The sequence below is a fragment of the Oncorhynchus mykiss genome, chromosome 19 (assembly GCF_057628025.1).
Source record: "Oncorhynchus mykiss isolate SJ-2025 chromosome 19, ASM5762802v1, whole genome shotgun sequence".
In the NCBI taxonomy this organism is placed as follows: domain Eukaryota; kingdom Metazoa; phylum Chordata; class Actinopteri; order Salmoniformes; family Salmonidae; genus Oncorhynchus; species Oncorhynchus mykiss.
The window spans coordinates 50,357,412-50,381,615 of NC_143040.1; the positions used below are offsets into that span (position 1 = coordinate 50,357,412).

Sequence of the window (24,204 nt, forward strand, 5' to 3'; positions counted from 1 at the left end):
AAATCAATTGTCAGCTTTAAGCTATCTCTAGTAGAACCCATGTCCTCAACACCCAGACTAGCTGCAGGGTGCTAGAGTGGAGACCATAAAACACAGCATTAGCAGGACAGAAATATCTTTCTGCTCGTTAAGTAAATAATTGTTACATAGCCAACAAATAAGGTGAATACATCATTTTTCCCCTCACAAGATACATACAGTATCTTAGTGGATGGGGCTTGCAAGCTGTTTCCAAAACATTGGACCAACTTGAGCAATGGCAAAGCCACATCTTCCACATCTTAGCAAACAATCACTTTGTAAACTAATGTTAGCTTCAACTAACATGACAAGTACATATACCTTCTCTGTAAAACAAAGCTATATCCAGTCTATGATATTAGCCAGAAGGCTCTGATGCTAGCTAGCTGCAGTCAAGTCTATGGAAGAGGCTTGCTATAGCATCAGCTTTGTAGTGGTTATACTATGTTGAAACACTTGTCTTCAAATGTTCTTACATTTTTCTCACAACTGCATTGCTGTAGCTTTTAAATTAGGAGAATGTAATTTGTCATTTTAACGAATTTGATACATATTTTAGAGATCTCCTCCATGTTGGCAATGCCTGACAACGCCCTGGAATCTGTTCGCGAGTAAAGAGAGCCTGGAATGTTCAGGCATGGAGTGAGCTTTGAGGGCATTAGTTGGTGTAACGGGGTAGACTGAGTTATGCAACAATATTTTGTGATTTTAATAAATAATCATGCAGTTAAAACATTCAACGTTAATAGTTATTGGCTACAGAGGACATGACAAATGCTTGGTGTCATTTGAAAACAAGCAATTTTCTGCCATTAAAATTGAAATGAATGTAATGTTTACAGGGTACATTTCAGTTTATATTACATTGGATTTTGGTGACCCAAAACTTAAACTATACTTAAAAAGGTCAGAGGGACTCAAATCGTACCAGTTTCATGGAATTACCCGATTAGTAGAATATGAGATGAATTAGGCTCATTGAGACTGCTGCCTGCTCCAGCGTGAATGGTGCTGATGCTGCGCCCACGCTCAAGTGTCTACTGCGCAGTCGCCGATGCAACAGACGCAGTAAGAGAAAATATATGGGAAAATGGCCCTCGATAATGTACTTTTCGCGCAATGCATCCTCTATTTTTTGGCGTTTGTGTTTGGCTTTATTTCCGTAGTGCCTCTCTCCGAAAACACGGAGGATTTTCATGGAAAATGCTTGCTTTTCACGCGTGGTATGTGGCAGAATGAGAACATCACAGTTTCAAAGCAGCGCTTCATCGTTGAGGAGTGGGGACCGGAGTCTTCCTGCAGTTTCATCACTTTTGTCGGGATAGCATCTCTCGTCCTCTCCGCAGTGCAGGCATGGAGACTGCTGTTCTTTCTTTGCAAAGGCCACGACGAGTGAGTGTCCTAATAATTTGTGGTTGTTCTACATTACTGTCCATGTTTTCTTCGTGTGTATTTTATCTTAATTATTTTTAAAGCGATATAAAGAGATGGGTTGTGTTTCAAGCAGCCCATCCACTCCCACGCCCGAATGATCAGTGATGCTGCTTGACTAAATACAGCAAAAACAAAACCCGCTAGCCATTAATTTAATGTTTTTTTCAGAGTCTTTTCTACAGATCTAGGCCCCACAGAATAAAAAAAAACGTATGTTTTTGCTATGGCACAATTTGCCCATCACCCTGCGTAGCTCCATAATCAATATGTTTAATCAGCCCGAGGGAAGAAATGCCATTTTCTGCCTTTTCAACAGAGTTGCAATCACAGAAACTACATTTATGGATTAGGATACTCTATCTTAAAGAGATGTGTCTGCAATCTTTATAACAACATGTTTTACTACTGTGCAATGCAGACGATTTCATTGGTCTGACAGGTGACAGAATGAAACAGTGACAGACCTTTCACTTAAAAAAACATGTAGGCCTATCTAAAACTAAGAATGAATGAATTAGTGTGATACAGCTACACCACCAATATCTTTATATTGGTCATAGCATCCATTAAAAAAAAACGCAATATAGCCACAATAAAAATAAAACCCACCACTCAAGCATTTGACAAGATGGTTGGAATAAGAAAAGAAAACACCACAATCTCCACAGACATCTTCAATTCAAATCCAATTCAACACTAAGGAAATGTGACAGGGATGGTATTAAAGAAATCACATTATACACCTTCCTAATGAGTTGCACCCCCATTTGCCCTCAGAACAAACTCAATTCGTCAGGGCATGGACTCTACAAGGTGTCAAAAGCGTTGCACAGGGATGCTGGCCCATGTTGACTCCAATGCTTCCCACAGTTGTGTCAAGTTGGCTGGATGTCCTTTGGGTAGTGGGTCATTCTTGATACACACGGGAAACTGTTGAGCGTGAAAAACCCAGCAGCATTGCAATTCTTGACACACTCAAACCCGTGCGCCTGGCACCTACTAGCATACCCTGTTCACTTAAATATTTTGTCTTGCCCATTCACCCTCTGAATGGCACAATCCATGTCTCAATTGTCTCAAGGCTCTTAAGGATCCGCAACTTTAAAAAAAAAAATTCACCTAAAATGACATACGAAAATCTAACTGCCTGTAGCTCAGGCCCTGAAGCAAGGATATGCATATTCTTGGTACCATTTGAAAGGAAATACTTTGAAGTTTGTGGAAATGTGAAAGGAATGTAGGAGAATATAACACAATAGATCTCATAGAAGATAATACAAAGAAAAAAACAACCGTTCTTTTGTATTTTTTTTTGTACCATTACCTTTGAAATGCAAGAGAAAGAACAGAATGTATTATTCCAGCCCAGGTGCAATTTCGATTTTGACCACTAGAAGGCAGCGGTGTATGTTCAATGTTTTGGACTGGTCATTGAACCATTGAATTTCTGTTCAAAATTTGGTATCAAGACTGCCCAAATGTGCCTAATTTGTTTTCATGTTCAAAATTGTCATGGTCAATCTAATGTTATGTACACTCAGTGTATATTCTCTGTCTCTCACTCTCTCTCTCTGAGTGTAGTTCCCTGTTCAATGCCTTCCTGAATCTGGTGATCAGCTCCCTGGTGGTGTTCACAGTGTTCCTCTCCAGCACCATCGTCAGTGTGGGCTTCAACCTGTGGTGTGACGCCATCACAGAGGGAGGGAGCATGTCCAGCAGGTGAGACTCAAAACACCCTGTCTATACCTCACACTGTCTTTACATGTCTCCCAAGCTCTTCGATTGTCTGTGGCAATATTTAGAAATACTATTGAGTTCCAACCGTATACCTATGATCATGTGACTAGTCGTGTCCCCTAATCTCAGTGACCAAAGTAACAGTATGAGCAGTTCTTCTCCTAAGCTCACACCTTACTCTTTACTTGTATTACAGCTGTGAGGACCTGCAGGACACTGATCTGGAGTTAGGCCTTGACAACTCCTCGTTCTATGACCAGTTTGCCATTGCTCAGGTAAGGGTCAGACGAATGTGTAGACTTATACACTATGTTGATACTTGAGACTGTACCAGAGTCTTCTGTCCAAATTTGACCCAGCTCTGGTTGAACCCTGTGACTATATTATATCTGTTAAACATGTCTCCTACCTGCAGTTTGGTCTGTGGGCAGCGTGGCTGACGTGGATGGGTATCACGGTCATGGCCTTCCTCAAGGTCTACCACAACTACCGCCAGGAGGACCTTCTGGACAGTCTGATCCACGAGAAGGAGCTGCTGCTGGGACGCTCGTCCCGCCGGGGTTCTGATGCCAACCAGATGAAGAGTGGCATGGTCTAACACCCAGAGGACACGTGCACATCACTGAAACATATCCTCTTATCCTACCCTTACTGCCATCATAGATAGGCCAGCCCCTGACAACCTATATACCATCAATTGAAATTCCATTAACTGTGATTAGAGTGCATTGTTATGCCTTGCTTACATATACTCCTCCTATATGCTGTCTGATTTACCAGTTGAAAACGCTGTTGACCGCAAAGCGTAGGGTAAAGGCATTCCAGCTGTATTGTGGAGCTGATTCAATCCACTTGTCCACTTGCTATATTTATATTTGTTAATGAGCTACTGCTGACATGTCTTCCCCTTCAAGGCACTCACTGGAGTGTAAATTGGCTCAGAGAATCAAGGCCATTTAATGAGGATAGAAATGGAACATAGAGACTTCTTTTAAAAATGACTTACTTTTTAGCTGCACTTAGATGATGACTCAACACAGGGTGGTTAAAGAATGGTGAAAATTGATATTTTTTATTGTATTTTTTACTGTGTGCATGTAACGTTAGATGTGTGAGCAGGATGTAGTTGTTGATGTTGGGCAATATATTTTTTGTAACAATCCAATACATTCAGATTGTGCAGGCTTTCAGTAATGTGTGACTTCCTTGCCTACGTGCAGCAACAGAGTATGATGTGTGCTTTTGCAGTATATTATACAGTATCTACAATTACCAAACAGTATTTTGTAAAAATTAAAACTGTACTATGTAAGAGACATGTATGGTCAATTAACTTAAATTGACTGGGAGAGAACTCAGGAGGAAATGCCTAAGAGTCATATAGCTAGATAAATCAGTCTACCTGATCATCCTGATAATCATAAAAAGTTCAGGCTGGTCATGAGGCACAGGGTCCGATATTCCTCAATCCTCATGCCCAAAAAAAACATTGACAGTGAGTGAACAAATTATAAGTAACATAGATGGGATAACTCATTATCCAAGGCCAGTTCTGTGCTGTTGTGTGTGAGGAAATGTAGTCCGCAGTGTGGAAAGATGGATCATCACACACACACACACACAACTCACCACCCTCACTACTCACCACCCTCACAGATCTTGGTATGCAATGACAGTTTTATTTCAAATAATTCAAATAAATAACAAAATATAGAAACTACAAAATCCTTCTAAAAGGCACTTCTTTCAAAGTGACCACAGGCATATTGTCAGCAGTGAAATGCAGCTACTAACCAAAATGTGCAGAAACAAGCCATGTTGACTTGCTGGGTATTTGTATTGCTAACGATAGTAGTTCCGTTTGATGGTGCAAAGGGAACCTTCAGTCTCAGTAGCTCCTCCATTCAGACATTGGTTGCATCATATTGCTCAGATTTTTCCAACAGCGACTCTTTCTTATGTTGTGTTCCCTGAAACCTGTTATACTGTTTAAAGAATATGTATCAGTGGAAACAACGTCTTGTGTTTTATTGCTCGGATCAAGAGGTATGATATGATATGATAAGCATCACATACATAAGCATCACATTAGTCCTTTAAAGCTCGACCTGTTTATAGAAGAGACTTTAATTTTCTATATTTGAATGGTTCCAATTACTGAAGGTCCCACAGTGATGATTCAATTAGTGTCATAATGTTGCTGCATCTTACCACAGACCATTGGACTGTACAATTCATGTAGATTCCTTTCTTTACATCATTAACATTTGCTCTAATTTAAGGTACTTTTCAATTCCCAAATAATCCTCAACTTTAAAAGCATTTGACATCAAGATTCAAATCTGAATATTGGCACAATCAAAAAATAGAAATGTAACAAAAGCCCTTACAAAATGTACTCTAAAGAAAATGAAAGTATTGGATATTTGAGTAGATGCAGATATGCAGTATGGAAGAATAAATACAATTTAGAGGAGAGAGGATATTATTTGAGGCATTTTAGCATTTACCAAGAGGTACACTGTCAAAATCGTAAGCACTCATTGAATTTGAGTACATTTCCAGGAAAGTGAGTATTCATATTATTGTGGTGAATGTCTTATCATCTTTGTCCCAACTTGGAACCCAAAACTGATCTGACCTAAAAAAATAGTCCGACTACAACAGGGTTTTCCAAACTCGGTCCTCGAGATCCCAAGGGGTGCACGTTTTGGATTTTGCCCTAGCACTACACAGCCGATTCAAATAATCAACTAATCATCAAGCTTTGATCATTTGAATCAGCTGTGTAGTGTTAGGGCAAAAAAACAAAACGTGCACCTCTTGGGGTCCCAAGGACCAAGGTAGGAAACGCCAGACTGCAGTATTTATGCTGTAAAAGAAAGATGGCTTTGTCAATTTGCTAGTTTAACCTGGCACTGTGAAGTGAAGCAGTCCTGTGCCTGTGTCAGCAATCCTTTTCAGAAGGTTGTCACATTGTGCTTGACTCAATCCATAATCCTTATTTTAGACGGTAAGGGTGTTTTGTGCCAACTCTAAGCAGTTTTTCACACTTTATACATTCAATTATGTGCAATAACAAGGCGTAATATTGTGACAGTCCTTAGTATACGGTATATACACATTCATATCTGTAGCTAGCTTTTAAGTACACAAATGACATAGCATTGTAATTAAATAAATATAATTAATTTGGCATTCCATGAAACATTCACTCACAATAGATTGTGCCAAGAAAGGAACATGTCAATTATTGTAGCAATTAAGTGAGCATACCAGTGAGCATCGACATTGCTGATGTGCAAAATGTCTTATCAACAAAACGAACATGGTAGCATACCCACCACCAGTATACAGACATGGAGGCTAAATATCTCTGGGATTACACATTTCTCCATATATGGGTGTGAGCATAGCAGTAGGGGTGCACATCTCAACACCATAGATAGATAGTCCGTGTGTATGACTGAGGTGCTCGGGACCAGGCTAGGTAGGGCACCTCAACGAACATGTAATGAAGAGAGCGAATCCTCCATGCCTCCCCCTCTGGTGGGTCCCAGTCACTGCATGGTTAGCCAGATCCAGCAGCCCCACAGCAGCTGTTTTATGTGTATCAGGTAGACAGCCAGCGAGGCCTCCAGCTCCTCACAGACACGCTGTGGGCGCCGGCGGTCCGTGCAGAACATGGCCACGCCCAGCAGTGACATCAGCAGGAACAGGCAAGTGAACAGGGCCAGGTGGGGGCTGGGCGGTGATGTGTCATAGGCTGTGAACCAAAAGAGACCAAAAACAAACTGTTGAATGATTTATGATTTGTAAATGCTCTTCCAGTCTGCATGTTCAGGAGTGAGGGGCATGTTGTTTTCGTGATTCCAAAATCACTTTTGTCCACCCCATTGTAGCTAAAGGCCTGATTTTCAGTCTCTTTATTAACAGTATAAAAAGTGCCATACACCAGATACTGGACTGGAATATGCAATATCAAAAGTGGGTGGAATACCCATGCATCACAGTACAATATTAAAATGTCTATGATTGCAAATTCTCATATTAAGCACCACTCAACACTCTTCCTTACACAGATTTAGTATAACAAGTCAGTAATGACCAGTCAATGAGGGTGACACTTGCTCCATATTCTTAGTGTGCTATTATTTGGGACCACTGTCAGACAGACTTACCAACTAAACGGTCATAGTATGGAATGTCTGCGAAACCGATAGACAAGAAGCAAGTAAATAAAGAAAGAAAAGGCTACCTTATTTGCATGCATAATTAATCATGAAGTGTAAATAGCTTGCTCATGTTTGTTCTTTTTGTGAATTCAGCGTTACATTAAGTACTACAGTATCCACAAGGGACAGTGTTTTACAATCTAATCACAGGATTTTACTGTATCTTGTTCATTTTCTTTTACAGCTAAGCCATAACAACGCAGATTCCTTTGTAAGGTTCAGTAGTAGTGGCCCATAGAGAATTAGGAGAACAGTAGATTTAGCAGTATAACTCACCAATGTATTACTAAGCATTGTTTAATACATTTTGATTTAGTAAGTGTTTCATTCTCTAAAACCCAGTGGAATAGAGCTGAGTCAGTCCAATAACAAATGTGTTTCTTGTTTCTGCAGACCAAGGCCTTCCAGTAGAGTAGAGAGGAGTGTGAGTGACTGGGTAGAGGTGAGAATGCACCAGAGGGCAACGCCATCTCTCCTCGGCTCGTTACATGCACTGAAGGGGCTCAAACTTTGAAAGTTTGGAAAGATCTAGTCCTCATGGCCTCCATATGTTTGGTATTTGATCTCTGATCCTGATGTCTCTCTCACCATGCACAGTGGTTTCAGGCTCCCTGAACCGGACCCGCCGCTCGCCTTTCCGTCTGTGGCTGGGCTCTGAGTCTGATCCTGAGCCAGATCTCTTCAGTATGGACATGGGGATTTTACCGTTGGTGACCTGAGGAGAGGGTGAGATATCATTAGAACTGAGGACACAATGGACACCAGTTTTGAGGACATTTCAGTCATTGAAATAAAAGTGTCACCTTGGGTTTTGGTGTGTCCAACAGTGGGCGGGGGTCTTTCCTGTGCCGGACCTCAGAGCGTTTATCCCGGTGGGAATGGGAATGGGAAAGACCGTTGTTGAGTGTGTCTCTGAAGGACTCGGCAGTAGCAAACCTCTTGGAAAGCGCTGACACACACTGGCCTAGGGAATCTAAGGGATTAACCATGAGTAAACATTAGTCTCTGACCACAGATGGAACCTGGATCCAAGGTACCAATAAACATGCAGACAACTACTGTGTAGACAGAACTGAAGATGAAAGTTCAAAATACAAAAACAAACATTTCTGTGAAAAACATCAGGGTTGACTCCATCATGGCCATTTACTATGTACACAGGTACAGTGCAGTGGTACTTACAACACACACATTTCCAGATCACAAAAGCACTGCACTGGCTTTGTACTATGAAAGATGTGGAATAGACTGCACAAGCAACATGTAGACCATCCAACTATCAATAAATGGGTTTATAGGAGGAGTGCAGCTCACACCCACAATGACAACTCTATGACAGCCATTTTAGGTCACAGAGAAATCATACTTTGTGTACAAAATAAATCTAATCTTATTTGTCACATGCGCCGAATACAACAGATGTAGGTAGACCTTACAGTGAAACGCTTTTACAAGCCCTTAACCAATAAAGCAGTTTTAAGAAAATAGGGTTAAGAAAATATTTACTAAATAAACTAAAGCAATTTTTTTTAAAGAACACAATTAAATAACAATAATGGGGCTATATACAGGGGGTACCGGTACCGAGGCTATATACAGGGGGTACCAGTACCGAGGCTATATACAGGGGGTACTGGTACCGAGGCTATATACAGGGGGTACTGGTACCGAGGCTATATACAGGGGGTACTGGTACCGAGGCTATATACAGGGGGTACCGGTACCGAGTCAATATGGAGGCTATATACAGGGGGTACCGGTACCGAGTCTATATACAGGGGGTACCGGTACCGAGTCTATATGGAGGCTATATACAGGGGGTACCGGTACCGAGTCAATGTGGAGGCTATATACAGGGGGTACCGGTACCGAGTCAATGTGGAGGCTATATACAGGGGGTACTGGTACCGAGGCTATATACAGGGGGTACCGGTACCGAGTCAATATGGAGGCTATATACAGGGGGTACCGGTACCGAGTCAATGTGGAGGCTATATACAGGGGGTACCGGTACCGAGTCAATATGGAGGCTATATACAGGGGGTACCGGTACCGAGTCAATGTGGAGGCTATATACAGGGGGTACCGGTACCGAGTCAATGTGGAGGCTATATACAGGGGGTACCGGTACCGAGTCAATATGCGGGGGTACAGGTTAGTCGAGGCAATTTGTACATGTAGGTAGGGGTAAAGTGATAATAAACAGTGAGTAGCAGCAGTGTAAAAACAAGGGGGGGAGGGTCAATGCAAATAGTCCGGGTGGCCATTTGATTAATTGTTCAGCGGTTTAATGGCTTGGGGGTTGAAGCTGTTAAGGAACCTTTTGGACCTAGACTTGGTGCTCTGGTACTGCTTGCAGAAGCACGTGAATGAAATGTGTACCCTGACAGTGACCTGGCTTACATTGCAAGGACAAACTGTGTCCATGCTTCAGCTGTTCTCTTTACTTATTGACAATAATTTTACCAAGGATATGGCCAAGAAGGTCAACTGGCATGAATAGGAACCGTTCTCTTAGCACCCCAGGTCCTACACATAGCCTGCTCTACTGAGCACCCCTGTCTGTGAACACTGACTCAACAGCTGTTCTCAACATCTAGGGCACATTTTACCCCGTGCCTTCTTCAGCAGACCTCTTTACCCCAAAAATGGCAACTTTGGAAAACAGTCGAAAATGCCACCTCCTCATCATGCGAGTGAAGCATGAGCACACCAATACAGTGGCTTCAAACTGTCAATTTCACAATAAGCATTTTCTGTTCAGCTCTATATAAAACCACTCTGAGTGGGTGTGTTTATTCATTTAACAATTCCTTGAGCAGACATCATACAGTAGGAGGGCTAACTGGAATTATGTAAGCCACTTATAGTGCGATGTGTGCGCTGAAGCAAAGCAGTTAAGTTGTTCCTGGGCTTAACAGCTGTTTTCCGGTTTGTCATGCCACAAGAGAGTGCTTTATGTCAACCTAGTGACAAGGTCTACACCAAATCACCTCTCAGGGTTCAGTTTAACTACAAACTGTCAACTATAAACTCTCCACTGCCTGTGCCCGCCTGTCACACTGAGAAGAACATGCTGACACACTCAGCCGTGATGGAACACTCATGACTATTGAGTTCATCTACTGTAAGTATTCAACCATGTTTATTTCAGCATGACACTGGCTTTTAAAGTGTTCTGTCTTTATTCAGGGGTTTTACCTGAGTATTCTGTTTTGCCAATTTCTGCGTAGACGGTGGCCAGCAGCTCCAGACTCTTGTCTGTGACGGGGTGGTCGCTGCCAAAGGCCCTCTGATGGATCTTAGTGGCTTTCCCACTGTACTCTAAAGCGAGATGAGGTCTAAAAGATGAAGGACAGGAACACAGAGATAATTAACATTTTATAGATTATTTCTCCCACTGGGGACATATGTCATTTGAATGTCTAGTTGGATTTACATTTGGTTGAGATTTAAACTAAAGTAAATTCAATGTGAAATCAGGTTAAAGGAGGGTGAAAGAAAGAAAAGAAAAGAAAATATATTTTATTGTCCATTTTGCCAATGCTCCCACCGGTTGGTTTACCGTGCACCCTTTCATAGCTATACTGCTCTGGCATGGAGCTAGGTGGGCATAGCATTGCAAGACAAATTCCGGCCCTTACGTGTGCCAATGGATGTAGAACAAGTCCTGTGTAGTGTCACAGATGTCACGATCGCTGTTCCAAAACAAAGCTTCCCTTCAATTAGTAATGGCCAGGTGTCTGTTTGCACTGTTTTAGAATGTAATTTGAGGACATCTGATCGCCAAAGTACAGCGAAGCCCTTCAACGGCCGAAGGACTTCCTGCCACAGCGCTGAAAGATTCAGGAAGCACGATAACTTTCTGTCCAAGAGAGAAGAAGGGGGCTGGCATTGACTTAGCACTGACTACTAAAGACAGTTATATGAGCACCTCTTCCAGTTCTCTTGGTAGTCCTCATTACTCCATCAGTGTCCAAGGTTAATGTTCATCTCATAGACCGTTCATAAACATCTACAAAAATGTCTATGACCCAGTAAAGATGAAGAGGCTGCCATCCTCCCAATTCCAAACTGCCACAAGCTCCAGTGCTCTAGTGCTGTAGTAGGATGTGAGTCTTCTAAAACCCTGTAAATAAAATATTGCACCCAAACAAGTCCATTGGATTGGGAGGCGTCTAATGGGTGGATGAATTTGGGGCATTCTGTACATTTCTTTAGGGTGAAAAGCATAGTATTAGAGACACACTAACCTAAACGTACGGTTCTAGAGATGGACTAACCTAAAAGTACTACAGACACCCTAAACTAAAAGTATAGTATTACAGACACACTAAACTAAAAGTATATTGCTACAGACACACTAAACTAAAAGTATAGTACTAGAGACACACTAAACTAAAAGTATAGTACTAGAGACACACTAAACTAAAAGTATAGTACTAGAGACACACTAAACTAAAAGTATAGTACTAGACACACTAAACTAAAAGTATAGTACTAGAGACGCTACACTAAAAGTATAGTACTAGAGACACACTAAACTAAAAGTATAGTACTAGAGACACACTAAACTAAAAGTATAGTACTAGAGACACACTAAACTAAAAGTATAGTACTAGAGACACACTAAACTAAAAGTATAGTACTAGAGACACACTAATCTAAAAGTAAAGTACTAGAGACACACTAAACTAAAAGTATAGTACTAGAGACACACTACACTAAAAGTATAGTACTAGAGACACACTACACTAAAAGTAAAGTACTAGAGACACACTAAACTAAAAGTATAGTACTAGAGACACACTAATCTAAAAGTAAAGTACTAGAGACACACTAAACTAAAAGTATAGTACTAGACACACCAAACTAAAAGTATAGTACTAGACACACTAAACTAAAAGTATAGTACTAGAGACACACGAAACTAAAAGTATAGTACTAGACACACTAAACTAAAAGTATAGTACTAGACACACTAAACTAAAAGTATAGTACTAGACACACTAAACTAAAAGTATAGTACTAGACACACTAAACTAAACGTATAGTACTAGAGACACCCTAAACTAATCGTATAGTATTACAGACACACTACACTAAAAGTATAGTACTAGAGACACACTAAACTAAAAGTATAGTACTAGAGACACACTAAACTAAAAGTATAGTACTAGAGACACACTAAACTAAAAGTATAGTACTAGAGACACACTAAACTAAAAGTATAGTACTAGAGACACACTAATCTAAAAGTAAAGTACTAGAGACACACTAAACTAAAAGTATAGTACTAGAGACACACTAAACTAAAAGTATAGTACTAGAGACACACTAATCTAAAAGTAAAGTACTAGAGACACACTAAACTAAAAGTATAGTACTAGACACACCAAACTAAAAGTATAGTACTAGACACACTAAACTAAAAGTATAGTACTAGAGACACACGAAACTAAAAGTATAGTACTAGACACACTAAACTAAAAGTATAGTACTAGACACACTAAACTAAAAGTATAGTACTAGACACACTAAACTAAAAGTATAGTACTAGACACACTAAACTAAACGTATAGTACTAGAGACACCCTAAACTAATCGTATAGTATTACAGACACACTACACTAAAAGTATAGTACTAGAGACACGCTACACTAAAAGTAAAGTACTAGACACACCCTAAACTAAACGTATAGTATTACAGACACACTACACTAAAAGTATAGTTCTAGAGACACGCTACACTAAAAGTATAGTACTAGAGACACCCTAAACTAAACGTATAGTACTACAGACATACTACACTAAAAGTATAGTACTAGAGACATGCTAAACTAAACATATAGTACTAGAGACACGCTAAACTAAACATATAGTACTAGAGACACCCTAAACTAAAAGTATTGTACAAAAATGAGAGATCAAACAGCAGAAACCAAAAAAGCGGATGTTTCCGGTTTTCAGGGATACAGTATTTTCAACCTAACTTCAGTTTCCCCTTCAAAATGGATTTGGGTACTCCAGTCAGCCATATTTTTTTTACGCCTGCTAGGTTAAGTTACCAAAAATGTGAACACATTCAGGGCCGTCTGATTGGTCCAGAAATCGATGGGTTAGGCCAGAGCCAGAACGCACGTGGGTAAAGCGGTGATTTGAAAATTAGTCATTGGCTTTGATACTGTGATTGGTTAGAGACGATTCAATCACTGATTACTTTGTTTTGAACAACACCCCTCGTGCACCTCATCACCAAAAACGACTTCAATGACGGCAGTCTCAGACTAGTATGTAGTGAACGACGGAGCAGCAGAAGAATTTAGCTTGAGTAGTCAGGATACCTGTTACCCCCTTCCACCCTATCAAGCCAATCAGGCTAAATTCTCTAATCTTCCAAACATTGACAGGAGGGGCAAATAAATGTGTATGTTCCTGTCTTTGTGGCCTACCAGAATACCCCAGCATCAAGGACATCAGATCAATGTGTTCTGGTAACACTTGAAACTCCCATTAGGGATGTTGTCCCTTTGCTCCACCTCTACAGGTAAATTCACCTCGGTGGTTTTTGCATGAGGGCCACAGATGCAAACATTTCTTTGTGCACTGGTTTATTTTGGCGAGGTACATTTTCATCCTGATGACATATTTTCAAAGCACTGTGAACATATAAACCCATCTTTCACTAACAATCTGGGGGAGGGGCAATATGGAAATGAGTATCACTTTAAGATGTGAGACAGCATACAGTTTAAATACTGTAGATTTCTGTTAGAAATAAGCACATCATTCAGAAACGTCCAATTTAAAACTACAGAAAGCGAACAATGCCTCAATGAAATAGCCTCATGTCTGAATGACAGTACCACTGTTTTTCATTTTGTAAAGATATTATACACTCATTCAGCCTTTCAAAAGTAAAGGGGAACAGAGCTAGCCAAAATATCAAAATACAGCATCTAGTAAATATAATTAGAGCCTTTTGGAGCCTTTAACAGCAAGCAAAAACACCTACAGTATCAGTATATATTATGCTGTCTATATCAGCCACAATATTAATATCTACTTTCTTTTGTCTCATTTAATGAGAGGAAGACCAACAATACTAAACAGCACTGCCCTTATTGCAAGAGAGGACATTTGCGTTATTCTTGTTAACTCTACGTACCTTTTACTCATGATGCAAAGCTGGGCCAGCCGCTCAAAATGCTGTGCCTGGGAGGCCTGATCCGATAGCTCCTCTGGGGATGCCCATCCTGTCCCAGACGAGCCCAGCAAAGCCTCCTTCTGGGGGCCTGTTACACACACACAGGGCATGTAATCAGCCGCCCGCTAACGTCTGTCTCGATCCCTCTTGCTCACGCTCTATCCTTCTCTCTCTCTTTATATCCCTTTAACTCCCTCTGTCTCTCCACATAGCAAGTAAACAGAATCCAAAATGCTGGCGATGTGATCTCTGGCAGGGCTGGCAGTGTGGAGATGAGAGTGGAGTCTGAACAGCAGGGTACAGTGGAGCCAACAGGATAGTGAGCGGGAGACTTCAGATAGAGAGCAGAGGGAAGAGGGAAGGGAGAGGAAACTGTGAGTGCAAACAGCGCACTTACCACACCCACAAAAGCAGTGGCACAGCTACCTGTTCACACAGACACAAACACCTGAGCTGACCCTGGTGGGAGTGGAGATTAGCCTCCATAAAAGCTTTTCCAGCCTAACGTTGGAGAGGTAAACTGAAAAGTAAAGTGGTTCAGAAATGGCAATAAGGAGACAGAAACTTTTAACAGGATGAGGGAAAAGAATTGAAAGCATTGAAAATAGGGTAGGTCAAATATCTGTCAGATATTCAAAATTAGATGGAAATGGGCTGAGGTTTGAACAGGAGATTGAAGAGAGAGAGAAGGCTGGTGGAGTGATTGTGATGCCAGCATTGCCCCAGGAGAGAGAAACAGAGCAGCTGGCACAGTGCTGAATCAGGGGCCTCAGTATTCCATGGCGCCACACAACTCCTTATGAGATAATGCCTAACATGGCCATTTGTCTTCCCTGTCCATCCCATAACTCCTGCTACCTCCTGCCCATGCTACACTGAACTGCTGTTGAATCAGCAACCTCCAGACAGACAGACAGACAGACATACATACATACATAGCTTACAGCAATGGAATTTTGTTAGGGCACCCCTTAATCACCCAGTTAGAGTGCTAAGTGTAGTTTATAACACAGTTTTGGAAGGACAGCTTTAAGCTTCAGATGACATACCTAATCCACAACAGGAACTTCCATACATGTGCTTGTTCTTCTGTATTGGAATGCAGCCTTGGAGCAGAGCAGGAACTCCATATATGGACTCAGACTTCTCATATTGGAATGCAGAATTCCATACATGGATAACGATAATTCATATTGGAATGCGGCCCTGTAGCAGGAACTCCATATATGGGTCCAGACATCCACAATGGAAGGCGGCAGCGCGGCAAGGAAATCCATATATGGTAGAGCAGTACCCATGCCAATTTGCTCACCTGCATCCAATCTTCATTAGCCAAAAGCCTGCCTTACTCACCTGAGTCCAATTGCTTCATCAACCACCCTCATAGTACTTAAACGGCATCCTTCGTCACTCCTTGTACCGATGCACAATGGTGGGCAATGAGTGGGTGGCCAACCCAGAGCCACGACAAAATGCTACTGACGATGGTCCCCTTCTGACATAGTTGTCAGATGGTGAGAAGCTGCACTTGTGGATGCCACCTTAATGCCCCCATTTTACAGATGTAAATATACTTGCCTGTGCTCCCCTGAACAGCAGTGAGCTCAATTAGAGAAACCTCGTAGAACATCTTCTCAGCCTGAATGAACTGCAGGGCCTTGCCGTCTATTTATATAGGTGAAGGATCAGGCCCAGTTGTCAAAGGTATTAAGTCAGTTGTAGTGTCAGAAATGTTGTCACCAGGCTTAACTGCAACGTGTTTTTAAAATATTTTTTATGGCTCCTGAATGTGACTTCAGCCAGTAACAGGCTCGTCACCAACATTCTAGACAGATAGCTCAAAACAGTCTCTGTGAAGGCGTGGACTATAATATCTGGGCATTCTACTGCAGTCTTGTTTGTCAATGTTGATGTGTCAGTTATTTTGGGTATCTGATTCTGTAAGGGATGGATTTAAATTTACTGGGGGGGGGGGGGGCTGTTCCAACTCAAGGTGTTCACCAACAGGTTTCTGTGCCAATGCACCACACAACCAATAAACAAAGCATACCAACTTTGGGCACTTCAATATCATGGTTTGTGTTAACACCACAAATAGACTGTCGATCTCAACAAACAGACAATACATCCCTCTCTACATTTTAGGTTTACCCAGTATCAAAGGCTTGGCTTGACAATCTCTGAATTTTTTGTAAACGATGTCTCTTTCCGTTCATCAATTGGCCACTGCACAGTTTGAATTTATTGATTGATAGATTTTGTCAGTTAAAAAAACAAACATTTATACCCAAAGATTTTGTGTGACCGGGTTGGCACAATAAAGTCAGGGACTTACAGTATCATAGGCCTTCAGCAGCTAAAGCTTAATAACAGCCACACCATACCAAACTTTCACAAATGTTTCTAAACTTCATTAGGGTAATATCAAAAGTCAAGCCATTGTTTATAGGGAAAATATGAGCAGAAGAGCGAATGTAAATCAGGGAAAAAATGCGCTAGCCTCCCCTGTGCCCAATAAAAAAACATACACAACCCTCCCCAAAGCAACAAAAAAATCTTGACAACCCTCCAGTATTTTGGACCACCTCTCCTTCCAATAAATTAAGATTTGTCCCTAAGGCACCAAATATGTGTGCCATCCCTAAAAATAGACTCAGGAGCCGAGTTGGTTCACTTTGTCAAAGGCATTCTTCATACTGAAATAAATGCATCCCTTTGTATGTTGACACCGTTAACACTTGACAGGTGAATTTAAAAGCATTGCTTGACAAGGAAAATGTGCTTAAAATAAACACAGACATACAGCCTGGTGTAAATGGCCTACTCAAAAGCAGGAGCACTCTGTCGCACGTGAGACCAGACTTTGCTCAGTTCTATTTCTGAATGCTTGTGTGTGACCTATTGATTGCCGTTAAAGTAGCACAGTTTAGATACAAATAAAAGCTTTAAAAATGTATTATATACCGTGAATAAAGCCTATTTGCGTTATTTCTATGCTTCCCGTTCTTAAGTTTTGTTTTTGTGTCTTTTACTTTTGGTTTCGTACACCAGCTTCAAACAGCTGAAAATACACTATATCTTTGGTTATGGAAAAGATAGTTCACAGCGATTCAGATGTACTATGATTTTCTACACTATACTTTTTTGTTTTGTCACATAAAGTGAAATTAGGCGAACCATTCGAATGTTAGCAACCAGGAAAAGCCGGAGCGATTTCTGCATAGTGCATCTTTAAATGACAGTAGTCTATAAACCCTATCACAACTGTCCATGTGAAAGGAAAGAGGCTACCTTTTATGACTAGCAAAATACACGAGAAGCACATTAACACACACTCCGAATAGACTTCACTAGCCAGAAGGATACACAATGTATGCAGTGCCATGCATACTTTATGACTCCAGTAGACATCCAGTGGACAAGTAGAATTCTGTGTTTACTGTGTTGCTACTATGTGCTGTGTTTACTACGATCCTCTTCTAAACATCCTGCATATGCTGCAATGTGCCTCATTCCTATTCGTTGACAGTATATCATAGTCAGCTGAGGTAGAGATATTGGGCTGCTGACAGACAGTTTTGGGTTAACTCCAGGGTTTACTGGGCCGCTGAGGTAATGACTGTTCAAATCAAACCACATTTTATTTGTCACGTGTGTAGACTTAACCAAGTAAAAAATTCTAATAAAATAAAAATAGTAACACAAGAGGAATAAAATACACAATAAGGAAGGGAGTACCAGTATACAGGGAGTACCAGTACCAGATCAATGTGGAGCTATATACAGGGAGTACCAGTACCAGATCAATGTGGAGCTATATACAGGGAGTACCAGTACCATATCAATGTGGCGCTATATACAGGGAGTACCAGTACCAGATCAATGTGGAGCTATATACAGGGAGTACCAGTACCAGATCAATGTGGAGCTATATACAGGGAGTACCAGTACCATATCAATGTGGCGCTATATACAGGGAGTACCAGTACCAGATCAATGTGAAGCTATATACAGGGAGTACCAGATCAATGTGGAGCTATATACAGGGAGTACCAGTACCATATCAATGTGGCGCTATATACAGGGAGTACCAGTACCAGATCAATGTGGAGCTATATACAGGGAGTACCAGTACCAGATCAATGTGGAGCTATATACAGGGAGTACCAGTACCATATCAATGTGGCGCTATATACAGGGAGTACCAGTACCAGATCAATGTGGAGCTATATACAGGGAGTACCAGATCAATGTGGCGCTATATACAGGGAGTACCAGTACCAGATCAATGTGGAGCTATTTACAGGGAGTACCATATCAATGTGGCGCTATATACAGGGAGTACCAGTACCAGATCATTGTGGAGCTATACACAGGGAGTACCAGTACCATATCAATGTGGCACTATATACAGGGAGTACCAGTACCAGATCAATGTGGAGCTATATACAGGGAGTACCAGATCAATGTGGAGCTATATACAGGGAGTACCAGTACCAGATCAATGTGGAGCTATATACAATGAGTACCAGTACCAGATCAATGTGGAGCTATATACAGGGAGTACCAGTACCAGATCAATGTGGAGCTATATACAGGGAGTACCAGTACCATATCAATGTGGAGCTATTTACAGGGAGTACCATATCAATGTGGCGCTATATACAGGGAGTACCAGTACCAGATCAATGTGGAGCTATATACAATGAGTACCAGTACCAGATCAATGTGGAGCTATATACAGGGAGTACCAGTACCAGATCAATGTGGAGCTATATACAGGGAGTACCAGTACCAGATCAATGTGGAGCTATATACAGGGAGTACCAGTACCAGATCAATGTGGAGCTATATACAGGGAGTACCAGTACCATATCAATGTGGCGCTATATACAGGGAGTACCAGTACCAGATCAATGTGGAGCTATATACAGGGAGTACCAGTACCAGATCAATGTGGAGCTATATACAGGGAGTACCAGTACCAGATCAATGTGGAGCTATATACAGGGAGTACCAGTACCAGATCAATGTGGAGCTATATACAGGGAGTACCAGTACCAGATCAATGTGGAGCTATATACAGGGAGTACCAGTACCAGATCAATGTGGAGCTATATACAGGGAGTACCAGTACCAGATCAATGTGGAGCTATATACAGGGAGTACCAGTACCAGATCAATGTGGAGCTATGTACAGGGAGTACCAGTGCCAGTGTTGATGGCCATTACAGACAACACTTTTCACATGCCAATAAGATGGCTGGAGAGGCGTTCACAACTAACACATTCGGTATGGATTACAAACACAGATATAATTGCATTGTATATCCTGGCTTATAAACTGTACCTACTCGATCCATCACCCCCAAAAAATTATGAAAAAACTGTCAATACCACGTGATGCCTCAAAAATGTTTTTACAAAATCACCCCAAAGTAAAATTTCTAATGTGTTTTGAAATCTGGAGATAATTCCACTATGATCAGAGGCCCATTAAGCCCATATCACTACATTAGAAAACCCCATGCTAACTGCCAACAGTGAGATGAGTATGACGAGGACCCTCTGGGATAGAAGGTCACTTCACAGGCAGACCACAGAGGTCAAAGCACTACTTCTGCTGGTCTGGGGTATTTACAACCTGGCAGGACAGCAACAACAATGCAGCGAACCCACACTGAGTAGGTACTAAGTCCTCCACCCTGAGTTGGTGATGACCAAATTGGGGAGAAAAAAACATGGAAACAAAAAAAGCAGACAGAGACCCCCTTCCAACAGCAGGGTGAACTCAATTTAGAGCACATGCAGTACATGTGAAGTGGAGAGGGTCAAGGTTGAGATAAACTTCTAAAGGAAGCACTCTGAAGCATATGTGGCTTGTGACACTATTCTCATACAGTCAACACACACATACCACAAAACAGACAATAAAATGTTTTGGATTGTGTTGATTACAAACATGAAACTGTAACAGAAAACATCCTGAGAATGATTTGACTGAAAATTCCATTTGATTGTCTTATTTATTTCTCTAATTTGAGAGCCAAATTGAATGGATAGATGAATACACTTTCCACGAAAGCCAGGATGACTTTTGGTCAGAGAGCTCTGAGAAGAATTCCAGCAACTGGGAGTTATTATTATGGCATTTGATGCTGAGAGTTTATGTTTTTTATTCTGTGCATGTGAAAATATGTGTTCCCATCAGAGTCAGTTAGATTAGGCTAAGTCTTCACCTCCCTCACTCCCCAGGGAACCTTCCCAAATACAAACCAGAGAGCCCTTTAAAAGCCTGTTAAACTCTGGCTCTGCCCAGTCACATGAATATCCTGTTTAACCTGTCCTCGGGGACCACCCACTGGGCACAGATGTCATTTTGACTTACATTTGGTAATTCATGTGAATTAAACATGTCATTGGATTTAGGTTAAAAGTTAGGTGAAAAAAATACAAAATTATCTTACGTTGATGACTTTTTAAAAAAATACAATCCGTATCTACGTTGATTCAACATCATCACATTTCATTTTGGGTTTTAAATGACGTGGAAACAACATTGATTTTGCCCAATAGCCAGTGACTTTAACTGGGACAATCAGACTGTCATGTATCCCATTGTTCTGGCCTAATCTCTGTGTCGACAAAAAGACATGTCTGGATCAGTTCCACGTAACAAGTTCCATGATAAAAACTCAAATGACTTTGTAAATAGTTTTTTAACTATCTACTTCAAATCGTTCTGGTGGTAATGACCTGTGTCTATGAAGCTTATATGTTACTATTAACATATGACACCACTGTGACATAATTATTCATGATGCCATGTGTCTCTTTCATGTCCAAAGACTTAATTAACCCTATCATGACCTATGAGCCTCTTAACTAAATTACTTCTGAGGACATGAGGAGACTATGGACATGTATTGATGAAGTGAGCCCAGTAAATCAACCTATTTTGGGAGATGGGTTGTGAGGAGCTGGGTCTTGCTGAGGCAGATAACTTGAGCTGGCGTGAAACGTTTTTCAATGTCTCAGTAACAGAGAGGAGTGCCATGGGAAGAGGTTGTATATCCTGCAACACCACACCCCTCTTATCTGAACCCTATACTGCACTGGCCTGTAGTGGATGATGGCGGTGGTGGTGACACACACAGCCACTGCAGAATACAGGTTAATTCGCTTTCTCATACTCTGTGTTGTGGGGAGATAAGCACTTACAAATCCTCTTAAGAAAAAAGCCTGACCCCATTCAAAACCTTGAGCATTCTGGGACAAAGCTGTGATAATATTCTGTCCCATGGACACAAATTCCCTCTTTATACGATGCTTTTTCTGTACAGCCAAATTACATTTTGCACTGGAATTCACCATACCCGCAGGCCACTGCCACCAAAAAAGGAAACAGCTTTTGCCTTCCTAGCATAGTCACAGGTTTCATGCAAAGATAGTACTAATAGTTATCTGGAAGTGGGGTTTGGTCTCACAAGGCCTCCGTTTGTGTGTAAAGGATACAATTATTTTCAGAGATGAAGAGTTCAGCAATCTGTAATCACAAAGGAGAACACATATTAGGATTGTATGATATGAATATGCTACACAATTAATTGTCTGTCTGCATTCTACACATATTACCATGTATGACCATTCACATTCCACTATTCTCATATAAGCCACTGTATTGTGGAGGGGAATGAACAACACCACCCTCTCTCTCGCTCTCTCTCTCTCTCGCCGTTGGTCTGTTCAACATCATGCCACATTCCTGGGATATTGGGCAAGGGGCTACATTTGTAAATGTAAGACATTTTCTTTGGGTCACTTGATACATATTGTTATCCAGGGGCCTATAGTAAGTAATCTGGTACTGTGGCCCTGGTTCAACAAAACTGGATGAAAACAACAATATTCTATTCTGGGAGACAAGCATGCACATGAAATGAGTCCCAGTAATCGGATGCTATTTGCATTCATCAGATACAGTGGAGTTTCTGGTAATAGGCTACTGACATACATTATTATGTTATGCACTATACATGGACCACTTCCAACCTCATATTGAGGTACAGTAGCTAACATACTCACAGGTTTGCAATACGCATATTACTGACATTGAAAAGAGCCATTTGACATTTTTCTGTCTGTCCTGAGACAGACAGACTCCCTGTCTTCACCTTGCAACATGCACTGTCAACAGGAAAAACGCTGATCCTGTGCTGTGAGTGGCAACATGACGTTTGACATTGGTATTGGTGATGGCAAGGTTGTATTGGTATGTGTAGTGTGTGGCTTGTGTGTTTATATTATATGCTAATGTATGAGTAACAGGCAAACACAGTGTCAGTACTGTATGTATGGTATCAGTATTGTGGTGAATGGGTTTTGTGTCTGTGTGCTCATGTTTATGTACACCACAAGTGTGTGCATGTGCCTGTAGACTGGACATTTGTGTGTGCAAACATTTGTCTACAGTATGCGTGTGTATGTTTGCGGGTGCATGTATACATATGGGTGTGAGAATGAGTGATCGTCCGGCCATTAGGTCGGTGGCTCACCTGGTGAAGGCAGTTGGGCAGCGAAGTGAAGCTCTGCACGTGCCTTAACCCCAGCAGAGAGCTAAGGAAGCAGTGGAGGGCGGCCTGGTACTCCCCCTGTTGCTGGAGCTGCTGTCCCAGTTGAAACAGGCCCTCCCTTCCCCCGTTCAGCATCCCCAGTCCCAGACAGAGGCAGCGCTGCCTCCCATCGGAGCTCCGCCAGCCAGGGACAAACGCTCCACTCCACCCCCAGAGCAGAGAGGGGAAAAAATCTAAACAGCCCAGGGATAAAAACACAGCAGAGATGTGGTTTACAAGAGCCAGACTACAGAACGACTTCCTCTCTGTCTTGTCTATTCACAGTAACTCAAGGGCAGGTGGTGAGCTGAGCTGAGGCAGGCTGTGAAGACAGATCAACTCCCCTCCCTCTCAGCCCATGCTGCATCAGGAAAGGAGGAGAGGAAGTCAGAGGGGATTTGTTCATTGACTGGCAGAGCCCTGGTCCAATCACTGCTCTACTTGCGTACAGTAGTCCAGCCAGCGTGTGTGAACAGTCTCAGCATGTAGGTAACGGAACTGTCGACTGAGCACTGTGGCTCTCTCCCTGAGCACTCTGGTTCTCTCACTGTGGTTGGCTCTACTTATGAAATCAAATTGCAGGGCTTTATGCTTCTGCAAGGTTTCACCACTGGAAATACTGCACATGTTTAATGTATTCCATTTGTGCATTTGATTTAATTTCAGGATACACTCTGACCTAATTTGTCTAGTGCACTGGTACAGCAATGTTGTGCATGTCTTGGGGGAGGGAGGAATTAAATCAAGAAATCTTAATGCTTTATGGTTTATAAATGAGAAGCCTGTGAAAATGAACAATGGCCTTACACAGATAAACAAGTGCTTGACTAAAAATGCAGTGTGTCTACATGTTTTCCTGTGAGTAACATAAGCAGATGGACTCCATTATGGTCTCCATACACTCATGTGTTTCGTAATGCGTGACAAACAGTAAGCGTAAACAAAGAGTCATTAGTAA

The 24,204-nt window shown here is 41.5% G+C and overlaps 2 protein-coding genes across 3 annotated transcripts; one reads left to right on the top strand and one right to left on the bottom strand.

Moving 5' to 3' along the window:
- The first annotated feature begins 1,019 nt into the window (after window positions 1-1,019).
- On the top strand, window positions 1,020-5,205 carry tmem179ab (transmembrane protein 179a, genome duplicate B). Its single transcript, XM_021574320.3, has 4 exons — window positions 1,020-1,413; window positions 3,037-3,174; window positions 3,389-3,467; window positions 3,608-5,205. The coding sequence occupies exons 1-4, from the start codon at window positions 1,112-1,114 to the stop codon at window positions 3,788-3,790; spliced, it is 702 nt and encodes a 233-aa protein (XP_021429995.1). The 5' UTR covers window positions 1,020-1,111; the 3' UTR covers window positions 3,791-5,205.
- c19h14orf180 (chromosome 19 C14orf180 homolog) lies at window positions 4,852-23,792 on the bottom strand. Of its 2 annotated transcripts, XM_021574319.3 has the most exons (8): window positions 23,190-23,792; window positions 22,150-22,180; window positions 16,213-16,299; window positions 14,596-14,722; window positions 10,629-10,768; window positions 8,231-8,400; window positions 8,016-8,142; window positions 4,852-6,958 (listed from the first exon to the last, which is right to left on the bottom strand). In XM_021574319.3, the coding sequence occupies exons 1-8, from the start codon at window positions 23,340-23,342 to the stop codon at window positions 6,753-6,755; spliced, it is 1,041 nt and encodes a 346-aa protein (XP_021429994.1). In that variant the 5' UTR covers window positions 23,343-23,792; the 3' UTR covers window positions 4,852-6,752. The 2 variants fall into 2 exon arrangements, with proteins under 2 accessions (XP_021429994.1, XP_090067424.1); XM_090211298.1 differs by lacking the exons at window positions 22,150-22,180; window positions 23,190-23,792 and having other exon boundaries at window positions 15,684-16,299.
- Between the last annotated feature and the right edge of the window lie 412 nt (window positions 23,793-24,204).